Source organism: Bombina bombina, chromosome 2 (assembly GCF_027579735.1).
Source record: "Bombina bombina isolate aBomBom1 chromosome 2, aBomBom1.pri, whole genome shotgun sequence".
NCBI classification, from domain to species: domain Eukaryota; kingdom Metazoa; phylum Chordata; class Amphibia; order Anura; family Bombinatoridae; genus Bombina; species Bombina bombina.
Genome location: NC_069500.1, coordinates 495,111,867 through 495,131,219, shown reverse-complemented (window position 1 = coordinate 495,131,219; position 19,353 = coordinate 495,111,867). Strand labels below are relative to the sequence as shown.

The 19,353-nt window shown below is 39.9% G+C and overlaps 1 protein-coding gene across 1 annotated transcript in view; it reads right to left on the bottom strand.

Annotated features, from left to right (window-relative positions):
- Positions 1 to 19,353, bottom strand: part of LOC128649132 (ATPase MORC2-like) — a 457,352-nt gene that overhangs the window by 168,614 nt on the left and 269,385 nt on the right. Inside the window, 2 exon segments of the mRNA XM_053702217.1 lie at positions 5,585 to 5,717; positions 11,322 to 11,427. Coding sequence (XP_053558192.1) covers positions 5,585 to 5,717; positions 11,322 to 11,427 — 239 coding nt within the window.

The following is a 19,353-nucleotide window of genomic DNA, read 5'->3' as shown; positions in this document are numbered from 1 at the left end:
TAGATCTGAAACACATTTCAGAAATGCCTGAGCTTTCACTGGGTTTATTGGAATGTGAGAGAGAAAAAATCTCTTCGCAGGTGGCCTTACCTTGTAACTTATCCTGTACCCTTGAGAAACAATGTTCTGAATCCAAAGACTGTGAATCGAATTGATCCAGATGTCTTTGAAAAATCGTAACCTGCCCCCTACCAGCTGAGCTGGAATGAGGGCCGCACCTTCATGTGGACTTGGGAGCTGGTTTTGACTTTCTAAAAGGCTTGGTTTTATTCCAGATTGGAGAAGGTTTCCAGACAGAAACCGTTCCTTTAGGGGAAGGGTCAGGCTTCTGTTCCTTATTCTGACGAAAGGAACGAAAACGATTAGCAGCCCTGTATTTACCTTTAGATTTTTTGTCCTGAGGCAAAAATGTTCCTTTCCCTTCCCCCCAGTAACAGTTGAAATAATAGAATCCAACTGGGAAAAAAATTATTTATTACCTTGGAAAGAAAGAGCAAGCAAAGTTGATTTGGAAGACATATCTGTATTCCAAGTTTTAAGCCATAAAGCTCTTCTAGCTAAAATAGCTAAAGACATATACCTGACATCAACTCTAATGATATCAAAGATGGCATCACAAATAAAGTTATTAGCATGTTGAAGAAGTTTAACAATGCTATGAGTATTATGGTCTGATACTTGTTGTGCTAAAGCCTCCAACCAAAAAGTGGAAGCAGCGGCAACATCAGCCAAAGAAATAGCAGGTCTAAGAAGATTACCTGAACATAAATAAGCTTTCCTTTTCTTCCTATCTAAAGGATCCTTAAAGGAAGTACTATCTGTAGTACAGTAGTACGTTTAGCAAGAGTAGAGATAGAGATAGCTTCATCAACTTTAGGGATTTTGTCCCAAAACTCTAATCTATCAGATAGCATAGGATACAATTTCTTAAACCTTTGAGAAGGAGTAAATGAAGTACCCAAATTATTCCATTCCCTAGAAATTACTTCAGAAATAGCATCAGGGACAGGAAAAACCTCTGGAATAACCATAGGAGGTTTAAAAACCGAATTTAAACTCTTAGTAGATTTAGTATCAAGAGGACTAGAATCCTCCATTTCTAAAGCGATTAAAACTTCTTTAAGTAAAGAGCGAATAAATTCCATCTTAAATAAATATGAAGATTTATCAGTGTCAATATCTGAGACAGAATCCTCTGAACCAGAAAAATCCTCATCAGAAACAGACAAATCAGAATTATGATGGTCATTTAAAATTTCATCTGAAAAATGAGACGTTTTAGAAGACCTTTTACGTTTATTGGAAGGAGGAATAACAGACATAGCCTTCCTAATAGATTTAGAAACAAATTCTCTTATATTAACAGGAACATCCTGAGTATTAGATGTTGAGGGAACAGCAACAGGTAATGGTATATTACTAATGGAAATACTATCTGCATTAGAAAGTTTATCATGACATTCATCACAAACTACAGCCGGAGGAACAGTTACCAAAAGTTTACAACAAATACACTTAAAGGGCCACTGTAAGTAAATATTTTCTATGTCTGTTACTAACTAACTACCCCAAATACACTTTTTATCAATAGCATTTCATTAACATATCTCTACCGTATATCAGAAATATTGTCTGCAAATTTAATTGTTTTCCAAACCCACTCCGTGGGTATCCTTTGCTCTGTACCAATCCGTTTACAATACCTAGGTTTCAAAATGGCGCTTTAAACACAAAGTTATTGGTTTAAGTATTTTGAACACACAGTGCTGAAAATAGTGGGCAGGATAACGTGACATCATCGGCGAATAAAAGATATAACTTTTAGAATGTTATGAAACTTCGTTTTTGAGAAAATATAGGTCAGTAGGTTTTAATTAATGTTTATTAACTTTAATATGTTAGTTGTTTAGCTTAAAAATTATAACAGAAAGTAATCCTTTAACTTTGGTAGAACCAGCATCAGGCAGCGTTTTTCCATAAGTAGATTCTGATCCAGGGTCAATCTGAGACATCTTGCAATATGTAATAGAAAAAACAACATATAAAGCAAAATTATCAAATTCCTTAAATGACAGTTTCAGGAATGGGAAAGAATGCCAATGAACAAGCCTCTAGCAACCAGAAGCAATGAAAATATGCGACTGAAATAACGTGTAAAAAAGGTGGAGACAAAAATGACGCCCACATTTTTTAGCGCCAAAAAAGACGCCCACATTATTGGTGCCTAAAAATTTTTGGAGCCAAGAATGACGCCACATCCGGAACGCCGACATTTTTGGCGCAAAACGTCAAAAAAATGACATAATCACGAACAACTTCCGGCGTCAAGAATGACGCCGGAAATGACAACAGAAATTTTTTGCGCCAAAAAAATCCGCGCCAAGAATGACGCAATAAATTGAAGCATTTTCAGCCCCCGCGAGCCTAACAGCCCACAGGGAAAAAAGTCAATTTGAAAACAAATTTTTTAAGGTAAGAAAAAAATTTAATATTCATATGCATTAACCCAAATATGAAACTGACTGTCTGAAATAAGGAATATTGATCATCCTGAATCAAGGCAAATATAAGTTTAAAGACATATATTTAGAACTTTACATATAAAGTGCCCAACCATAGCATAGAGTGTCACAAAAAATAAGACTTACTTACCCCAGGACACTCATCTACATATAGTAGATAGCCAAACCAGTACTGAAACGAGAATCAGTAGAGGTCATGGTATATATAAGAGTATATCGTCGATCTGAAAAGGGAGGTAAGAGATGAATCTCTATGACCGATAACAGAGAACCTATGAAATAGATCCCGTAGAAGGAGACCATTGAATTCAAATAGGCAATACTCTCTTCACATCCCTCTGACATTCACTGCACTCTGAGAGGAAAACCAGGCTCCAGCCTGCTGCGAAGCGCATATCAACGAAGAATCTAGCACAAACTTACTTCACCACCTCCACGGGAGGCAAAGTTTGTAAAACTGAATTGTGGGTGTGGTGAGGGGTGTATTTATAGGCATTTTGAGGTTTGGGAAACTTTGCCCCTCCTGGTAGGAATGTATATCCCATACATCACTAGCTCATGGACTCTTGCTAATTACATGAAAGAAAGATATATACTTACCTGAAGACACCCATCCACATATAGCAGACAGCCAAACCAGTACTGAAACATATCAGCAGAGGTAATGGTAGAGGAGTATAATGTCGAGCTGTAAAGGGAGGTGGCAGATGAATCCCCACGACCGAAATTACAGAGAGCATTAGAAGAGATTTCCCATAGGTGAAAATATGGCATAATCAGGCAATACTCCCTTCACAACCCTCAGACAAACACTGTACGTTGAGAGGAATTGGGTTTCAAAATGCTTAGAAGAGCCTTTCACAGAAGCAATCAAGCACGACTTGCTTCACCATCCTCCAACAAAGGTAAAGTTTGTAAAACTGAGGTATGAGTGAGGTGGGAGGTGGATTTATAGGCATTTTGAGGTTTGGGAAACTTTGCCCCCTCCTGGTAGCAATGTATATCCCATACGTCACTAGCTCATGGACTATTGCCACTTACATACTGTATAAGAAAGAATATGTGCCTAAGGCTTAGCCTGCTTAACAGGGCCCTAAACATCACACAAAGATTCAAAGAGAACCAAAACCCTAAGGATCTTCTGAGACAGGGTCTTATAATATCTTTCCACTGCCAAAGAAAGAGAGCTTCAGGAATTTCAGATGAAGCCTAGCAAGGTACTGTTCAAGAACAGAACAGCAACCATGTACTACACTTATAAATAAATTTAAAGGAAGTAGAAAAGAGCTAAGAATATTGCAGGTTGGCCCTGTGTTCTGTCTAGAATTGATTTAGGAATAGACTCGAGTCTTAAGAACATGAGATCTCTTTGGCAAGATAATGTACCAATCATGACTCACAGTCTGCTAATCAATGGCGTCTGGACTAGAAAAATATTCAATATGACGCTACTGAAATGCCCTCGTCTTGAACTGTCATTAGATAGGCCCCCAACACTTTAGTGAACACTATGAGAGCTGTGCCCAGGCTATGACTGATAGAGCCACAACTTTTTTTTTTTTAGTAATGTCTGTCTAGGAAGGTAAACTCTGTTTCAAGTAGATAATGTGAATTAGATATTTTATAAGCAACTTAATGCTCTAATAGACAGACAATACTTTCTTACACTAAAGAGAGAATAGTGCAATGGTCTCCATCTTGGACAGAACCTTAAAATGTGTTTAAATTGTACAGTATATATCCTAAATAAGAAAAAGGTAATTTGCTTGTTAGTGATTAAAAGTGGTTGGGGTAGAAACCCTGATCCTGTTCTATTAGTGATCTGGGCCTCTGCAGTAATTAGCAGAGCCCTGGCCTTAGGGATCTCAAGCAAAACTGGTGAGAGGAACACCTCAATAAGTATGGATCAAGAAAAGTGATTTTATATACCCAAGATACAATCTCTAAGACCCTAGGGGCCTGAAGACCTTTTCTATGCCTCACGAAAGGCACAATCTGCCTCCCACAGGAACACAGTCTGTGTATTGGGTTGTGCATCTTCATGAAGACTATAAAGTGTTAGTAGCCTGCTTAGTCAAGGAGCCAGATGAGTTAGGCCTGCAAGTATGGAGTGAACCTTATAACTAGGTGGAGTTAGATTCCTGAGACTTAGAATACCAAAAAGACATTTAAAATCCTGTTGCAGCACCCTCTCTATCATCTTTGACTTTTGCATAATAGTATCAAGTCCTAGACCAAACAGGGCAATGACCTAAAAGAGATGTGACAGCAAGTTATATTTGCTGACCATGACAAAAAACCATCCCATACTCTCGAGCTAACCCGACCATGTTTATTCAAGTGCGCTAAACCCAACATGAAATATGAAAATTATACATTCCAATGTTATTCACATAGAATTATGTTCTATTTATTAATAAATATTTCTATGGGGGCAACCGAAATGGCGCAAAAACAGAAGCTCTCATCGACGCCTGAGGGCAGGGATTTATTTCAAGGGGTGGGGTCTAGCACCCCACACATCTTCCAAATTCACCAGCTGCCACTGCTAGTATGCACACTGCTACCTATTACATAGAATGATTTTCATATCAAGATTGTTTCTGCAAAACTGATAATCCACCTTAAAAGAACAAATGACTAAAGATAAGGTGAGTTAGGAGGGGGTAAACAAAAGCTCACAGATAAATTAGCAAAAACTATTAACCCAAGCCTCCTTTGAAGAAAGTGGAACAAATACACATTTCAGATGTATTTTACAGCAAAGGGTAGCAAAAAAATATATATAAAAATGATGTGTATTGCAATAATGTTTCACGTTTATTATTGATACATTTTAGGCATTGTTGAAAGGTTGAATCATAGAAGGAAGTGCCTCATTTTAACTTCTCACAAAAGTGACACAGTAATAAATGTTATTTTTGAAGTGCAATACTTATTTCTACACTGTGCAGCACTGGTTATACATGGTATAACATTTTAATAAGGCTACAATACATATATCCTTATATATTTTGGCCCTGTGTGTGTGTATATATATTGTATATTTTAAAACTCATCACCTGCAGAGCCACCAGCTTCTCTTGCTGCTGTCGAATCTTATCTGCAATGTGTTTCTTTTTGTCTTCAGAGGATAATATGTCTTTTTTTAGCACTCCAACAGGAACCTTCTGCTTCATTTCGGCCACCTCACATCTGAATGGTTAAGTGATATGATTAACTTTGGATGATTATCAAACATTTTTCGTCTTGTAGCTGCTTGAGGAATTTGATTAAAGTTTTCAATAATTAACAAATAAAGATACATTAAGGTCCTATACTAAAACACATAAAACATTTTGGGGCCGATTTTTCATTGTCTGTCTGACATGATACGCTATAGTGTATCATATCCGACAGACATTGCTGTATGCTGTCGGCATTTAACATTGCACAAGCAGTTCTGGTGAACTGCTTGTGCAATGCCCCCCCCTCCTGCAGATTTGTGGCCAATCGGCCGCTAGCAGGGGGTGTCAATCAGCCTGATCGTATAGGATCGGGCGGATTGCAGACCGCAGCCTCAGAGGCAGCGGACCAGTTATGGAGCAGCGGTCTAGACCGCTGCTTCATAACTGCTGTTTCTGGGGAGCCTGAAGGCTCGCGCGGAAATAGGGACATCAGGGGCCCTTGATAAATTGGCCCCTTAGACTGTAACATAAAGAGTTAGATTACATATAGAGCACAATAGATAGCACAGGGTGCGCTAAATATAACACAATCTGGTGCTAGAAGTAAATTAATATTTAAACTAAAGCATCTTATTGAACCAAAATTTTTAGCTGGCCCTATACTTTTAATGAATAGTACAGGGAGCACTATTGGCACAAATATTACACTAGTTATACAAGTAGTAAATTTACTAAAATGCTTGAGCGCAATCCAAGATAGCTCTGTAAAAATTTGCGCTTTTTAACACACACACACATATATATATATATATATATATATATATATATATATATATATATATATATATATATATATACACACACACACACACACTATAATTGCAATTGTAATGTCCGCCGCTGTCGGCAGATGCGCACGCATCCTCAATGGAATGTTGGCAGCTTGAGGCAGGCAAAAGAATGTTGGCTGCGCGCTCAGCCAAAAGAATTCACCTGGATGCAGCTTGGTGGTGAAACCCTGCCATTTTTGGAATCCACCGGGATGCAGCGTAGGCAAACGGAGCATTACAAAAAAAACAAAAAACCCTGCACGAAGTATAATAAAAAAACAAAACGAACCTCCCACACAAAGTAGTAACACATACACCGCAAACCCACACATCGCAAAATAATAAAGTAATTAACCCCTTAATCGTCAACCACTCACATCACAATAAACCTAATTACCCTATTAACCCCTAAACCGCATAACCCCCACATCACAATAAACCTAATTACCCTATTAACCCCATACCACAAAACCCCCACATCGCAATAAACATAATTAAAGTATTAACCCCTAAACTGCAAAACCCCCACATCGCAATAAACCTATACCCTATTAACCCCTAAACCGCAAAACCCCCACATTGTAATAAACCTAATTAACCTATTAACCCCTTAAACCGCCAAAACCCACAACGCAACCAACTAATTAAATTACTAAGCCGCCTAACCTAACCCCCAAGATAAACAGCTATTTTGCAAAAGAAAAAAGTCTAAGTCCCCCCTAACAGTAACCCCCCCCCCAAAATAAAAGAACGTAACACTAAAAAACATTAACCTGAAAAGGGCATTTGTTTAGGCATTACCCTTAAAATTGCATTTAGCTATTTTAGGAATTGCCCACCCTAATCTAAATAAAAAAAAAAAAAACAGAAATTAAAAAAAAAACATAAGTCTATTCTGAAAAGGGCATTTGTTTAGGCATTACCCTTAAAATTGCATTTAGCTATTTTAGGAATTGCCCACCCTAATCTAAATTAAAAAAAAAACAAAAAAACAGAAATTAAAAAAAAACCATAAGTCTATCCCCCAGGTTGATACTCAACGTTCCTGAAGTCCGGCGGAGAAGTTCCTGTCCCATGCGGAGAAGTCTTCTTCCAAGCAGTGACCTCTTCTTTCTTCTTCCAGGAACAATCCGATGCGGAGTGGCGGACGGAGCTGAAGACTGGCAACTCTGGAATTGAAGACTGGCAACCGTGGAGCCATGAAGCGTGGAGGATCCTCTTCTTCTGATCGCCGCCGTACACTGAATAGTGCATTCAAGAAACGTGATTAAAGATGGTGTCCCTTGAATTCCTATTAGCTGATTTGATTCTTCAAATTCAAATCAGTCATTAGGATGAGAGCTACTGAAATCCTATTGGCTGATTTAAAAAGCCAATATGATTTCAGTAGCTCTCATCCTATTGGTTGATTTGAATTTGAAGAATCAAATCAGCCAATAGGAATTCAAAGGACGCCATCTTTAATCGCGTACCTTGAATTCACTATTCAGTGTACAGCGGCGAAGTGTCACGCTCGGCGGCCGGGAGCTCCGGCGGTTCGCCTTGCGTGCCTGGTTGCCTGGCAACGACTTGCTCTTCTGAGCCGTTCCCTTCAGCTGATGCCAGGCTAGGCTTCTTATTTCAGTCTTCATGTTCCTCCGGTGCCCGTTTGTTTAATCTCCGTGGCTGTTGTGAGTACTCGGTATCTTTAGAAGTGTACAGTTTTGTTCCTGAATCTTTGCCTGGACGACCTCTCTTTTGCTTAACCCTCAAACTGCCTGATTACCTGTTGCCAAACTCTGCATTACTGACTAAGCTGTGTTTAACCCTCAAACTGCCTGATAACAAGTTGCCAAACTCTGAGGGTTAAGCACAAGCGTGGTCAATAATGCAGAGTTTGGCAACTTGTTATCAGGCAGTTTGAGGGTTAAACACAGCTTAGTCAGTAATGCAGAGTTTAGCAACAGGTAATCAGGCAGTTTGAGGGTTAAGCACAAGCGTGGTCAATAATGCAAACTGCCTGATTACCTGCTGCCAAACTCTGCATTACTGACTACGCTGTGCTTAACCCTCAAACTGCCTGATTACCTGTTGACAAACTCTGCATTACTGACTATGCTGTGCTTAACCCTCAAACTGCCTGATTACAAGTTGCCAAACTCTGCATTACTGGCTACGCTGTGCTTAACCCTCTAACTGCCTGATTTCAAGTTACCTACTCCTGCATTATTAACTGTTTATTGTTTAACCCTCCTTCTGTCTGCGATTAAGTTGTCTTACTCTGCAACTCGGGTACTGTGGAGGAATATTCCTGAACTGCCTGATTATAGTTCCCTATTCTGAAGTTTATCCTGCCGCTATCAAGTTTTCCATTACTCTTTCCAGAGGACTCAGACCAACACTGCTCCATATCGTGAGTACCTTGTCTTGTAGAAGTTGTCGTGGGGTCACGTCCTGGATTAAACTCAGAGTGCAAGGGTGATGTTTTAGTTTGCCCTAGCATTTGGGTCTTCTTCTGGACTTTACCTAACCTGACATAACAAACGGGCCATATTATGGACCCCGATGAGTTATCCAGGGCTGTGGCTCTACAAGGACAACTTCTTGGAAATCATTCTGCTCATTTGCAATCTTTGGATTCCAAGCTTGACCAGATAACTGCTCTGATACATAACCTCTCCACTCCTTCTCAAGCTACGCCTACTCCTACTGCAGCTGCTGCCAGTTCCAATGCTGTTTATAATCCGCCTCAGCCAGTGGGACAGTATATACCTAGAATCTCTCTTCCTGATAAGTATGATGGAAATCCGGAAGAATGCCGTGGATTCCTTAATCAGTGTCGTTTACACTTCAGAAACAATCCTCAAGCATTTGTCAATTCTTCTTCCAAGATCACCTTTATTATTTCCCTCATGAAGGGTAAGGCTCTGGCCTGGGTATCTCCTCTCTTGGAGAAAGACAATCCTCTTCTTCAGGATTTGGAGTTATTTGTGTCTATTTTTTCCTCTGTTTTTGACAAGCCTGGGAGGTGCCTGAACTGCCTGATTATAGTTCCCTATTCTGAAGTTTATCCTGCTGCTATCAAGTTTTCCATTACTCTTTCCAGAGGACTCAGACCAACACTGCTCCATATCATGAGTACCTTGTCTTGTAGAAGTTGTCGTGGGGTCACGTCCTGGATTAAACTAGCATTTGGGTCTTCTTCTGGACTTTACCTAACCTGACAGGAAGAAGAGGATCATCCACGCTCCATGGCTCTTCAGTTCCGCTGTCATGGATGAAGAAAGAAGAGGTCGCCGCTTGGAAGAAGACTTCACAGCATGGAAGAGGACCTTCTCTGCCGGACTTCAGGACCCATGAGTATCTATTTGGGGCTTTAGTGTTAGGTTTCTTTTTTGAATTTTTTTTTTTAGATTAGGGATGGGCAGCAAAAAAACTGAATGCCCTTTCAAGGGCAATGCTCATAAAAATGCCCTTTTCAGGGCAATGGATAGTTTAGTGTTAGGTTTTTTATTTTGGGGGGTTTGTTGGATGGGGGGGGTTACTGTTAGGTGGTCTTAGTATTTTTAATTCTTAATTTAGGTTTAATTTTTGGGATTAGATTTGGTTTTTAAAAAAAATATATATATTTTTTATTTAGATTAGGGATAGGCAGCAAAAGAGCTGAATGCCCTTTTAAGGGCAATGGATAGTTCAGGTTTTTTAGTGTTAGGTTTATTTATTTTAAGGGGTTTGGTGGGGCTAAGCATTGGATTAGGGGTGCTTTTATTTGGGGGGGGGGCTTTTTTATTTATAGGGATTAGGTTTTATTTTTATTTTTTGGGGGTTTCAGACAGTTTATTTTTTTAAGTTTTTTTTTTTTTTTTAGATTAGGGATGGGTGGCAAAAGAGCTGAATGCCCTTTTAATGGCAATGCCCATACAAATGACCCTTCAGGGCAACGGATAGTTTAGGATTTTAGTGTTAGGTTTATTTATTTTGGGTGCGTTTGGTGTGTTTGTGGGTTTTACTGTTAGGGAGGACTTAGAATTGTTTGTAACTGCAAAAGAGCTATTTAATTTAGGGATTAGGTTTAATTAGCATTAGATTGGGGGTGCTTTTATTGGGGAGGGGGGTTTATAGGGATTAGGTTTTATTTTTATTTTTTGGGGGTTTCACACAGTTTAGTTTTTTTTTTAGATTAGGGATTTTAGATTAGGGATGGGCGGCAAAAGAGCTGAGTGCCCTTTTAAGGCCCTACAAAAAGTCTTTTTAAGGGCTATGGGTAGTATAGCATTAGATTAGGGGGTGTTTTTATTTGGGGGGGGTCTTCTAGGGATTAGGTTTAATTTTTTTGTTTTTGATAATTTGTTTATTTTTTTCTGTAGTTCAATTGTTTTTTTTATTAAAAACACAGACTAGTGTGTATATATATATTAAAATGTATTAATTTATTATGAACTGTGCAACCAGCCGTATATAAAATTTAGCGCAATGAAGCTGGTTCCTTACTATGTCTTGTAGCTGTGAAATACAAATCCATCTTTGGCTAAGCCCTCCAATAACGCCTGTGAGGCCTCTTTACCAATGATGCTACCCAGGGGGAAAGTGAGAGGGACCTGGAGAAGATTCAGGATCCGGTGGCTGTGAGCAGTTGAGCAAAAGCTGCTGTCTCCTAAATTTATGGGCTGGCTCCTAGATTTTGTACAAAATGGGTCAAACCATAGATAATGCAATTGTACTGTAATTAAAGATCCTTTAAGGTGTTGCATTTAACATGTATGCCACCAGACAAGCTGTATGCCACCAGACTTCTTAGGTTCAATATACATAAACATCCTTACCTGTTCTGTTCTGGGTCAGGGTTCATAGAGCAGACCCAGGTGTCGGGATATTCCTTTTCAACAGAGCTCAGCTGGAATGGAAGCATTCTCCATTTTAGGCACATATCTGAGAAGCACAAAAAGCTGTCAGTCATTAAGCCTAGTTCAGAAGGGAAAATATTAAATGAGACTTTCAATATACACTGCCTATTTCCAATTGACTTCTATTATCAATTTGCTTCGTTCCCATGGTATTTTTTGTTGAAAAGATATCTTTGGTAGGTGTCTGAAGTACTACATGGCAAGAATTAGTGCTGCCATCTGGTGCTCTTGCAAATGGATAACATTCTTGCAAAACTAATGCCATATAGTGTTCCAAACACATGCGCATTCTGGAGCTTACATTACTGCATTTCAACAAAAGATACCAACAGAACAAAGAAAATGTAATAATAGAAGTAAATCAGAACATTGTTTAAAATTGCATGCAGTTTCTGAATCATGAAAGAAAATTGTGGGGTTTCATGTATTTTTAAAAAGAAACGTGACAAAAAAAAACTCAGCACTACAACATGAATGCATGTACAGTATGTTTAAAACTTGTTCAACTCTTCTGGGTCAGTGCAGAAATAGCAGTGCAGAGAAACCGATGCGACTCTGTATCCCTCTCTGCATCGGGTAGCGGTGTTGCCAATCGCTGGTGGTATGGGAGCATCAGCAGGGAGGTGGATGGGAGGTTGCAGGACCACTACACTGAAGAAAATTATTTCCACAGAGAGCGGGAGGGAGCAAAGATATATCATTAGAAGAGAGAGGGGGTCCGTAGAAAATGACAGCCTAAAGGGGGAGGTGGGGCGCTACACTACTGAAAAGTTGTTTTTTTATAATTAAAAAACATAATTTATGCTTACCTGATAAATTTATTTATCTTGTAGTGTGTTCAGTCCACGGGTCATCCATTACTTATGGGATATATTCTCCTTCCCAACAGGAAGTTGCAAGAGGATCACCCAAGCAGAGCTGCTATATAGCTCCTCCCCTCACATATCATATCCAGTCATTCGACCGAAACAAGACGAGAAAGGAGAAACTATAAGGTGCAGTGGTGACTGGAGTTATAATTTAGAATTTAGAACCTGCCTCAAAAAGACAGGGCGGGCCGTGGACTGAACACACTACAAGAGAAATAAATTTATCAGGTAAGCATAAATTATGTTTTCTCTTGTTAAGTGTGTTCAGTCCACGGGTCATCCATTACTTATGGGATACCAATACCAAAGCTAAAGTACACGGATGAAGGGAGGGACAAGGCAGGAACATTAAACAGAAGGAACCACTGCCTGTAGAACCTTTCTCCCAAAAACAGCCTCCGAAGAAGCAAAAGTGTCAAATTTGTAAAATTTGGAAAAAGTATGAAGTGAAGACCAAGTTGCAGCCTTGCAAATCTATTCAACAGAGGCCTCATTTTTAAAGGCCCAAGTGGAAGCCACAGCTCTAGTGGAATGAGCTGTAATTCTTTCAGGAGGCTGCTGTCCAGCAGTCTCATAGGCTAAACGTATTCTGCTACGAAGCCAAAAAGAGAGAGAGGTAGCCGAAGCCTTTTGACCTCTCCTCTGTCCAGAGTAAACGACAAACAGGGAAGAAGTTTGTCGAAAATCTTTAGTTGCCTGTAAGTAGAACTTCAGGGTACGGACCACGTCTAGATTATGCAAAAGACGTTTCTTCTTTGAAGAAGGATTAGGACACAATGATGGAACAACAATCTCTTGATTGATATTCCTGTTAGAAACAACCTTAGGCAAAAACCCAGGTTTAGTACGCAGGACTACCTTGTCTGAATGAAAGATCAGATAAGGAGAATCACAATGTAAGGCAGATAACTCCGAGAATCTTCGAGCCGAGGAAATAGCCATCAAAAACAGAACTTTCCAAGATAAAAGCTTAATATCAATGGAATGAAGGGGTTCAAACGGAACACCCTGAAGAACTTTAAGAACCAAGTTTAAGCTCCACGGAGGAGCAACAGCCTTAAACACAGGCTTAATCCTAGCCAAAGCCTGACAAAAAGCCTGGACGTCTGGATTCCCTGCCAGACGCTTGTGTAAAAGAATAGACAGAGCAGAAATCTGTCCCTTTAGTGAACTAGCGGATAAGCCCTTTTCTAAACCCTCTTGTAGAAAAGCCAATATCCTAGGAATCCTAACCTTACTCCATGAGTAACTCTTGGATTCACACCAATATAAATATTTACGCCATATCTTAAGGTAAATTTTTCTGGTAACAGGTTTCCGAGCCTGTATCAATGTATCAATAACCGAATCCGAAAACCCACGCTTTGATAGAATCAAGCGTTCAATCTCCAAGCAGTCAGCCTCAGAGAAATTAGGTTTGAATGTCGTCTAGGTACGGAGCCACCGCTATGCCTCGTGGTCTTAGTACCGCCAGAAGTGAGCCCAGAACCTTTGTAAAAATTCTCGGGGCCGTAGCTAACCCGAAGGGAAGAGCTACAAACTGGTAATGCCTGTCTAGAAAGGCAAATCTTAGGTACCGATAACTATCTTTGTGAATCGGTATGTGAAGGTAGGCATCCTTTAAGTCCACTGTGGTCATATATTGACCCTCTTGGATCATGGGCAGGATTGACCGAATGGTTTCCATCTTGAACGATGGAACCCTTAGGAATTTGTTTAAGATTTTTAAGTCTAAGATTGGTCTGACTTTTGACCTCTCTGTACTTGGCGCCTCAATCTTACGCACCTCCCGAGTGGGAGACGCAGGTACTGACACGTGAGGAGAGTTAGACGGCATAACTTCCACCTCGTTGTCTGGTGATAATTTCTTTATCGGTACAGATTGACTTTTATTCAAAGTAATATCAATACAATTGGTACACATATTTCTATTGGGCTCCACATTGGCTTTTGAACATAATGAACAAGCAGATTCCTCTGTATCAGACATGTTTAAACAGACTAGCAATGAAGCTAGCAAGCTTGGAAATCACTTTCAATAAGTTTACAAGCAATATAAAAAACGCTGCAGCGCTTTTAAAAACACAGTTGAATAACAAGGAAAACTAATTCAGTTATAGTCAACAATTCTTAACGAGAAAAGTATTAATTAGCAGAGGATTGCACCCATTAGCAAAAGGATAATTAACCCCTCAATACCCAAAAACGGATATCAAATTAAGATTTAACGCTTTTATCACAGTCAAACACACTGTCACAGATCTGCTGTGACTGATTACCTCCCTCAAAAACGAATTTTGAAGACCCCTGAGCTCTCTAGAGACGTCCTGGATCAAGGAGGAAGAAACAGGAAGACTGTGCTAGAATTTTAACTGCGCAACAAGGCGCTAAAACAAGGTCCCTCCCACTCATATTACAACAGTGGGAGACTTGATATAACGGTTTCTATGCAGAAAATACGTTAGCCATGTGGAAAAAAATCATGCCCAAAAAGATTTATCACCAAAGTACCTCACAAAACGAATAACATGCCAGTAAACGTTTTAAAAACAACATTTTGAATGTCATGCAAAGTTATCACTAAGCCTGCTACCAGTCGCTTCCACTGCAGATAAGGCTTAAACATTATTTCAGTATTAACAGTATTTTCTCAGTCAAATTCTAGTCCCTAGAAAATAACTCAACTGCGCATACATTTATCAGCCTGATACCAGTCGCTACTACTGCATTTAAGGCTGTACTTACATCATATGGGTAACAGCAGTATTTTCTTAGTCAATTCCATTCCCAGAAAATAATGTACTGCACATACCTCATTTGCGGGGGACCCCGCATGCTATTCCCCTCTTTCTGAAGTTACCCTACTCCTCAGAATGTCGAGAACAGCCAGCGGATCTTAGTTACGTCTGCTAAGATCATAGAAAAACGCAGGCAGATTCTTCTCCAAATACTGCCTGAGATACAAAAAACGGCACAATCCGGTGTCATTTTAAAATAACAAACTTTTGATTGAAGAATAATTAAGTAAAAACTCCAACTCCTCTCGCGACCTCCTTCTTTGTTGAGGGTTGCAAGAGAATGACTGGATATGACATGTGAGGGGAGGAGCTATATAGCAGCTCTGCTTGGGTGATCCTCTTGCAACTTCCTGCTGGGAAGGAGAATATATCCCATAAGTAATGGATGACCCGTGGACTGAACACACTTAACAAGAGAAACATAATTTATGCTTACCTGATAAATTCTTTCATAGTGGTGAAAATCTATGATCCGTTACTCTACTCTACCACTAGGCAAACAAAGGGTGGTGGCTCTTGGACTCTCTCCACCATAAAATAAATGAATTTATCAGGTAATCATAAATTCTGTTTTCTTTCATACAGGTGATCCATTACTCATGGAAACTAATACCCAAACTGTGGAGTCGATGAGTAATAACATACATTGAGGGATTTAAAAAACGAAATTAATGCTTACCTGATACATTTCTTTCTTTCTGGACACGGAGAGTCCACGGATCATCATCAATTACTGTTGGGAATATCACTACTGGCTAGCAGGAGGAGGCAAAGAGCACCACAGCAAAGCTGTTAAATATTACTCCCCTACCCACAATCCACCAATCATTCGACCAAAGGGAAAGGAGAGAAAGGTAGTAACACAAGGTGCAGAAGTGCCTGAGGTTTATATAAAAAGAAACTGTCTGAATACAGCGCGGGCCGTGGACTCACCGTGTCAAGAAATAAATACATTTATCAGATAAGCATAAATTTATTTTTCTTTCTAATGACACAGTGAGTTCACAGATCATCTTCAATTACTGTTGGGAACCAATACCCAAACCAGAGGACACAGATGATAAGGGAGGGACAAGACAGGAACCTAAACAGAAGACACCACTGCTTGAAGAACCTTTCTCCCAAAAGAAGCCTCAGCCAAGGCAAAAGTATTGAATTTATAGAATTTGGGAAAAGTGTGCAAAGATGACCAAGTTGCAGCCTTGCAAATCTGTTCCACAGAACCTTCATTTTTGAAGGCCCAGGAAGAAGAAACAGCCCTTGTGGAATGAGCTGTGATTTTCTCAGGAGGTTGCTGTCCAGTAGTCTCATATGGCAAGCGAATAACGCTCTTCAGCCAAAGGGAAAGTGAAGTAGCCGTAGCTTTCTGACCTTTCCGTTTCCCAGAAAAGCAAATAAACAATGCAGAAGACTGACAAAAGTCCTTAGTTGCCTGCAAATAAAATGTTAGCGCTCGCACAACATCCAGATTATGCAACAAGCGTTCTTTGTGAGAAGGAGGATTAGGACACAAAGAAGGTATAACTATTTTCTTTGGGCAGGAAACCAAACTTAGTAGCAGAACCAACTTATCAGAGTGAAATATAAGATAAGGGTAATCACACTGTAAAGCAGATAGTTCAGAAACTCTCTGAGCAGAGGAAATGGCAACAAGAAACAAAACTTTCCAAGATAACATCTTAATATCTAAAGAATGCATAGGGCTCTATTTAACAAGCTCCGAATGGAGCTTGATGGCCCCTGTTTCTGGCAAGTCTTCAGACTCGCCAGAAACAGCAGTTATGAAGCAGCGGTCACAAAGACCGCTGCTCCATAACCTGTCCGCCAGCTCTGAGCAGGCGGACAGACATCGCCGGAAATCAACCCGATCGAGTACGATCGGATTGATTGACACCCCCCTGCTGGCGGCCCATTGGCCGAGAATCTGCAGGGGGGCGGCGTTGCACCAGCAGCTCTTGTGAGCTGCTGGTGCAATGCTGAATATGGCAAGCGTATTGCTCACTGTATTCAGCGAGGTCTGGCGGACCTGATCCGCAGTGTCGGATCAGGTCCGCCAGATCTTGATAAATATGGGCCATAGGCTTAAACGGAGCCCGTTTTAAAACTTTAAGAACAAGGTTAAGACACCATGGAGGTGTAACAGGTTTAAACACAGGCCAAATTCTAACCAAGGCCTGACAAAACGATTGCACGTCTGGCACATCCGCCAAGCGCTTATGTAAAAAAATAGAGAATGTTGAAATCTGACCCTTTAGAGTACTTGCCGACAAACCCTTCTCCAGACAATCCTGGAGAAAGGACAAAATCCTAGGAATCCTTACTCTACTCCAAGAGTATCCTTTGGATTCACACCAATACAAGTATTTACGCCAGATATTATGGTAAATCCTGCGAGTCACAGGCTTTAGGAGCCTGAATCAAGGTCTTAATGACCGACTCTGAAAATCCACACTTAGATAAAACTAAGAGTTCAATCTCCAAGCAGTCAGCTTCAGAGAAACGAGATTTGGATGAAGGAAGGGACTCTGAAGTAGAAGGTCCTTCCGCAGAGGCACTCTCCAAGGTGGTAAGGATAACATTTCCACTAGGTCTGCATACCAAATCCTGCGAGGCCACTCCGGGGCTATGAAAATTACAGACACCCTCACCTGCTTGATTCGAGCAATGACTCTTGGAAGGAGAGCGAACTGAGGAAACAGGTATGCTAGACTGAAGTTCCAAGGAACTGCCAGAGCATCGATCAGAAATGCCTGCAGATCTCTTGACCTCGAGCCGTATCTCGGAAGTTTGGCATTCTGATGAGAAGCCATGAGATCCAACTCCGGCTGCCCCCACTTGAGGGTGAAGCTGAAAAACACATCCGAATAAAGTTCCCAATCCCCGGTATAAAAACATAATTTATGTAAGAACTTACCTGATAAATTCATTTCTTTCATATTAGCAAGAGTCCATGAGCTAGTGACGTATGGGATATACATTCCTACCAGGAAGGGCAAAGTTTCCCAAACCTCAAAATGCCTATAAATACACCCCTCACCACACCCACAATTCAGTTTAACGAATAGCCAAGAAGTGGGGTGATAAAAAAGTGCGAAAGCATATAAAATAAGGAATTGGAATAATTGTGCTTTATACAAAAATCATAACCACCACAAAAAAAGGGCGGGCCTCATGGACTCTTGCTAATATGAAAGAAATGAATTTATCAGGTAAGTTCTTACATAAATTATGTTTTCTTTCATGTAATTAGCAAGAGTCCATGAGCTAGTGACGTATGGGATAATGACTACACAAGATGTGGATCTTTCCACACAAGAGTCACTAGAGAGGGAGGGATAAAATAAAGACAGCCAATTCCTGCTGAAAATAATCCACACCCAAAAATAAAGTTTAACGAAAAACATAAGCAGAAGATTCAAACTGAAACCGCTGCCTGAAGTACTTTTCTACCAAAAACTGCTTCAGAAGAAGAAAATACATCAAAATGGTAGAATTTAGTAAAAGTATGCAAAGAGGACCAAGTTGCTGCTTTGCAAATCTGGTCAACCGAAGCTTCATTCCTAAACGCCCAGGAAGTAGAAACTGACCTAGTAGAATGAGCTGTAATTCTTTGAGGCGGAGTTTTACCCGACTCAACATAGGCAAGATGAATTAAAGATTTCAACCAAGATGCCAAAGAAATGGCAGAAGCTTTCTGGCCTTTTCTAGAACCGGAAAAGATAACAAATAAACTAGAAGTCTTACTGAAAGATTTCGTAGCTTCAACATAATATTTCAAAGCTCTAACAACATCCAAAGAATGCAACGATTTCTCCTTAGAATTCTTAGGATTAGGACATAATGAAGGAACCACAATTTCTCTACTAATGTTGTTGGAATTCACAACTTTAGGTAAAAATTCAAAAGAAGTTCGCAACACCGCCTTATCCTGATGAAAAATCAGAAAAGGAGACTCACAAGAAAGAGCAGATAATTCAGAAACTCTTCTGGCAGAAGAGATGGCCAAAAGGAACAAAACTTTCCAAGAAAGTAATTTAATGTCCAATGAATGCATAGGTTCAAACGGAGGAGCTTGAAGAGCTCCCAGAACCAAATTCAAACTCCAAGGAGGAGAAATTGACTTAATAACAGGTTTTATACGAACCAAAGCTTGTACAAAACAATGAATATCAGGAAGAATAGCAATCTTTCTGTGAAAAAGAACAGAAAGAGCAGAGATTTGTCCTTTCAAAGAACTTGCGGACAAACCCTTATCTAAACCATCCTGAAGAAACTGTAAAATTC